Source organism: Camelina sativa, chromosome 2 (genome assembly GCF_000633955.1).
Source record: "Camelina sativa cultivar DH55 chromosome 2, Cs, whole genome shotgun sequence".
NCBI classification, from domain to species: Eukaryota; Viridiplantae; Streptophyta; class Magnoliopsida; order Brassicales; family Brassicaceae; genus Camelina; species Camelina sativa.
In genome coordinates, this window is record NC_025686.1 from 8,826,934 (window position 1) to 8,832,143 (window position 5,210).

Sequence of the window (5,210 nt, forward strand, 5' to 3'; positions counted from 1 at the left end):
TATTTTAATTTTGTGGTCTTATACAGTATTCATTTTGCCACTTAGGTTGAACTTTGTACTTAAGAATTTTGTGTTTCTGTTTCTTCTTAAAGAAGTAAATATATTTAAAAGAAAGTTACGCTCATGAAGTTTTTTTTTTTTTAAGGGTATTCTATTAAAAATATATGCCAATGGGCTATTTCCGGATATAAGCCCGTACAAAATCCCCTAAGGGCCCGACCCGTTACAGCAAGCCGAACTAATCCAATGAAAATATAAAACCGACTGGGTTTACAAATCGAACCAAATCCGAAATTGAAAACCCTAATCTACAAACGTAGAACACGTTTGTAGCCGCCGTCCAACAAAGTTGCGGATGCTTACCGGATTAGGACCTCCGGTAAATCTGGACGACGGTAGCCGAACGAAGATGGTGATCCAAGATCCGTTGTCCATCCCGCCACCGTAGAGCCGCGTTGAGGAGGAGGAAGAGAATCGAGCTCGTCGTCGTTGAGGAGAGTTCTTGCTCGGTCGTGAAGGAGAAGACAGTAGGGAGTAGATAAGAGACCTTCGACGGTGGCTTAGCCTCGCCGGATCGGAGTCTACCTCCCCTATCGAGACCGATCCGGCGAAACCTCCAGAATCTCCGACCCCAGATCTAACTGTCTTCCTCCGCCGTTCCTCGCCGTGTATCTCCTTCTTCCACTCTGCGTCGCTATTCCGCCGATAGAGCTCTTACCGGTGAGATCGCGCAGATGCTTCTCCCTTCCACTGCCCCCTTGATCTTGTTTCCATGGTGTCGCCGAGAAGATGTGGGGTCGTGGATGAAGCGCTATGAGCCGTAGGGTCCTCATCATCACCGGAATTGACGGAGGATCCACCGTCGGTGCAAGTGGTTGTGATCAGAAGAAAAAGTTTTTTGGGAGAGAAAAAATCGCCGCGAGTGAGTATCACGCGCGCGACTTTTCTCTCAAATGGGATACGCTCATGAAGTTAAATGCAACACATATGATTTTTATACAAACATAGTAGCGGGATGGACATGAGATCAATAACTTTACTGTGGAGATGGAGAATGGTGGGATTAATTGAAAGTACATAAGCCAGTTGTACAAAAAAGTAGTGTCACCAATTGGTACTCGGGGTCTTTGGTGTAGAGAATCACGATGGTCGAGTCCCGCGAGTTTGCACCTGATGATGAGTAGAATATCGTGAGTGGCAATGGATTAGAAGATGGTAATGAATCGGCTAGAAGTTCTCGGTTTCTATCTCACTGTTTAGTTTTCATTATCTCTATAATACGAACTTTGCAAAGAACATATTTGCAAGAATTATTTATCTTCATCCTAATAGAATTTTTTATATAGAAGCTGTCTACTAACTCCAAAAGCTCCTTGAAAATAAAGTGTCAATCTAATTCAATAAGAAGGTACATAATTAAAACGATTTAAAAATGATTTTTCACTGTTCCATCAAAGTGATTTACAAATGTTGATGACCAGTAAATTAAACACCTTACAATGTGCCAGATTATATATGGTGACAGCTTAGCATTGAATAGCTATGGTTCGACATTCTATTGTGACTTTCTCCAATAGATGGGATAACAAGAGGAGAACTTTTCTTGAAATTTGGATTGAGCAGCGTTAATGACCTTTGCATCAGATGAAGGCTTAATTACTTCCGTTCAATAATCATTCAAACTTGGAATAAAATCAAAGCAATCTAATCCACAAAATGACCTCAAGTGAATCTCGGAACTATAGTATAAATTACGAAAATTGAAACAATTAATTGCACCCGCAATACTTCTAAATAGAGTCCATTGTCCCCCTCAAATAACGGACATGTAAATTGCATATCAATGTTTCAAGTTTAAAACAAAAGTAATGAAGTTTTTCCTCTTATTCATATTTAAGTGTAGGATGTGAAAAGGAAAAAAAGAGTCTAATAATAAGAAGGTGAATAACATAAGAAAGCCAAAAAAAAACTCAAACACTATTAATTTGTTGGTTGAAATTTTCGATTTTTTCAGGTTCGATATGAGCGACGGCTGTTGATAAACCGATGTAACTGGGTTGTTTCTCTCTTTCCGCCATTATCTTTTTGGTGGATCTATAGTATGCACCATATAATATTAACTGCGCCAATCCAAATAGACATCCAATCCCATTTGGTATCTACAAATGTCCATTATGAAAAGAACAAAAATTAGTAAAATTTCTCTATTTTCTTTATTAAAAAAAAAACGGAAGAATCAATTAAAAATTACAGCACTACGTAAACCTATATACCATTTGTTTCATTTTCATTTTAGGAAAATTCTTTCTTTTTCACAAAAATATTATCAATTTTATAGGTGAAACATGAGATTTTTGAAGAAAGAGAAGAAGAGAAAACTCACAGCCATGAATGGGTCGAAAGGCATGACTGCATAGATTGTCCAAATGCTTGCATTGAGAAATCCAGCTACCGATAGCCAAAACGGCATGAACTCCACACTTTTTGTCTTTATTACCATTTTCTTCATGTATAATTATTTTGCCAACAAAAAATTTGAGAGATCAGCTTGTAGTTTATTAGTTTGGATTCTACCATAATTTAGTCAAAAATCCAATCAAGAAATATAAAGGAAATAACTAATTAGAGACGAAAACATTTATTAATTCTCAAGAGAAATTATAATGAGTCATTTAATTTTGTAGAGAATGATGAAAAAAAATGTAACGTACCATGACAGATAATGGAGAAGCGTACATCATAACGTTGAAAACGCAACACACGATTCCAACACTCATCGTTCGTTTATCGGTAGTGTGTTGAAGTGTAAAGACCAAAACCGCGAGAATAGCTATAAACGCGGTTTCAGCCGCTAAAACAGCAGATATAACCAACCGTTGTTTTTGGCGACCGCAATAAACGAAAAATATGGTAAGGAAGACGATTTCGATCACGATCCCCGTGCTGTTGATTGTAACGACCAACATACTGTCGGGATGCACCGCAGGGAGCCCGTAAAGAACCCAAACCAAACAGTTTATGAGAGTCGCTAAATATGGTATTGGTGAATATTCCTCCACTGACTTCTTTTTCACTATCCGGACAAATGTTGGCCTGATGATATAATGAGACACATTAATTATTTTAGTTAATTGTTAATTACTGTACTTTATTACCAGAAATACTTTAACTTCTCTATTGACATTAAAACATGGTATCAATTATAAATACTTTAACTTCTCTTTTGTTTTGGAAGAAAATCTAAACTTTTTAATTGTTATTAATTAATATAACAGGAAAACATTATACTAAGAAAAATTATCAGCTTAAAAATTGTGATTACTCAGAACAAAGGCTTTAGTGATAAAAGAAAAACAAAATCTTAGATCTTTCAAGAGGACCATGTCTTATAAAGTTATAATTTATGGAAACAATTTTGGCTTTCTTGAAGGAACCCAATTATACTTATTTAAATCATATAGCAAATACTTACGTTGGTGACAAGAACAGACATAAAGCAATGAAGTTTCCTGCAAACAAGATCATCACAAGTTAAGACGGAAAAAAAAATACTCGATGTATACGTGAAATAAGTTGTAGATGTGGAAGAACTGGACTAACCTAGGATTCCGACAATCTTCCGAAGAAGGTTAAGATGTGCAAGCACCATAATTTTTTAATGTAATTGGTGGTGATGAAGAAGAAAAAAAAGAAACAAAGAAATTGATTAAATGATTTGAGAAACCATATCTTAGCTTTGATATATCAGAGAAGAAGGTTGGTCGATAGGGTGGTGTTTAAATAGAGATGGATCATAAAGATACAAATGTTATGATATGATGACATTACAAATGATATACATATAGGTGAGATTGTGTGTGCGAATACAATGCATGCGCCGTGTGAAGGAAAAAAAAAAAGTTAAGTAAGTCACTGGATCTCGTCTTTTACTTTTAAAACTAATTTTGGAGGGTATTGAATTAAACACACACACTTGTATATATAGGACAAATATCTTGGTAATTAGTCATTTGTTTCACTTTAAAAGATATTGAAAGTATTTACATATAGATTAGGAAATTATCTACATTTTATTTTGCGTTTTTAATTAAAACATTATTTCATTGTCTATGTAAGAAAAATTCAACTAATTATAAAAAAATTGTAGAACATAGGTGGTCAGGAAATATAAAATAATAATAAATAATTTCACATTACAAGTTAGAAATATCATAAAATAAATATTTTTTTTTAAAAACATCACTTAATGTATTCCCTCAGTTTCTCAAAAAATATGTATTTGTAACGCAGATTTTTAAACATATCCAAATTAGAGAGAGGAAAAGTTATTTTTTATATTAATAGAGGATAGAACAAAAATTTATGTTAAAGAACATAAAATGTTAGAATGATACTCTATGTGAACTAGAGGAAATAGTATGAAGGGAGTATATAATTTTCTAACCAACATAGACTAGCAGTGAACGAGTTGTTATGTACTTTAGACACTTATAATAAATAATTAGATTTTTTGCTACAACTTCAATGATAGTAGATTGGCTGATCCTATCTATCTTTTTAATATAGAAATACAATATTCAACGATAGTTTTGTATATTAAGTATTATAAGACCAAGAAAATTATAGCATGTTAAAAAATTATAGTAAATTTCCTTTAGATTTATCTCATTGAGTAGTTTTGTTGTGAGTTCATTATAATGCAATTATTTGGCACATATCAAAATTGTTAAAAGAATAATGGAACTTTAATTTGGTGAGAATTTTTCTTCCTTTTTTAAAAGAAAAAAACTGACTTCACTCGACTGTTTTTTAGATCTTACCATGTAAAAGAAAAATTTATTTGTGAATTTATAGTCAATTTTTAAGCACTACAAGACGAGCTTTGTTAGGTTTGATCATATTTATGTCATCAGTTTTGCATTTGATACGAAACACTCATTTAGAAAAACCACTCAGATTGATATAGTTCTGACTAGTTACGTAAATATAGCAATACAATATGAGCGTGAGATATTTCTATGGAGAACACTATGAAAGAGATAAGACAAGATATTGAGCATAGATATTTTTGATTTTATCTCCTCTAAATTTCACACTGAAAACTTCATCTTCAATATCTTATTACTAAATTATCATGTCAAAATCGAATAATTTGTTGAAGCTGAATTCAAATAGAGAGAAAATCACAAGTTGAATAACAAGTGATTTTT

At 33.5% G+C, this 5,210-nt stretch overlaps 1 protein-coding gene across 1 annotated transcript; it reads right to left on the minus strand.

Moving 5' to 3' along the window:
- Nucleotides 1,786-3,950, minus strand: LOC104720491 (bidirectional sugar transporter SWEET7-like). The gene is made up of 5 exons (XM_010438387.2): nt 3,601-3,950; nt 3,473-3,509; nt 2,712-3,093; nt 2,384-2,503; nt 1,786-2,159 (listed from the first exon to the last, which is right to left on the minus strand). Exons 1-5 carry the CDS (start codon nt 3,647-3,649, stop codon nt 1,971-1,973), a joined length of 777 nt encoding a protein of 258 aa, XP_010436689.1. The 5' UTR covers nt 3,650-3,950; the 3' UTR covers nt 1,786-1,970.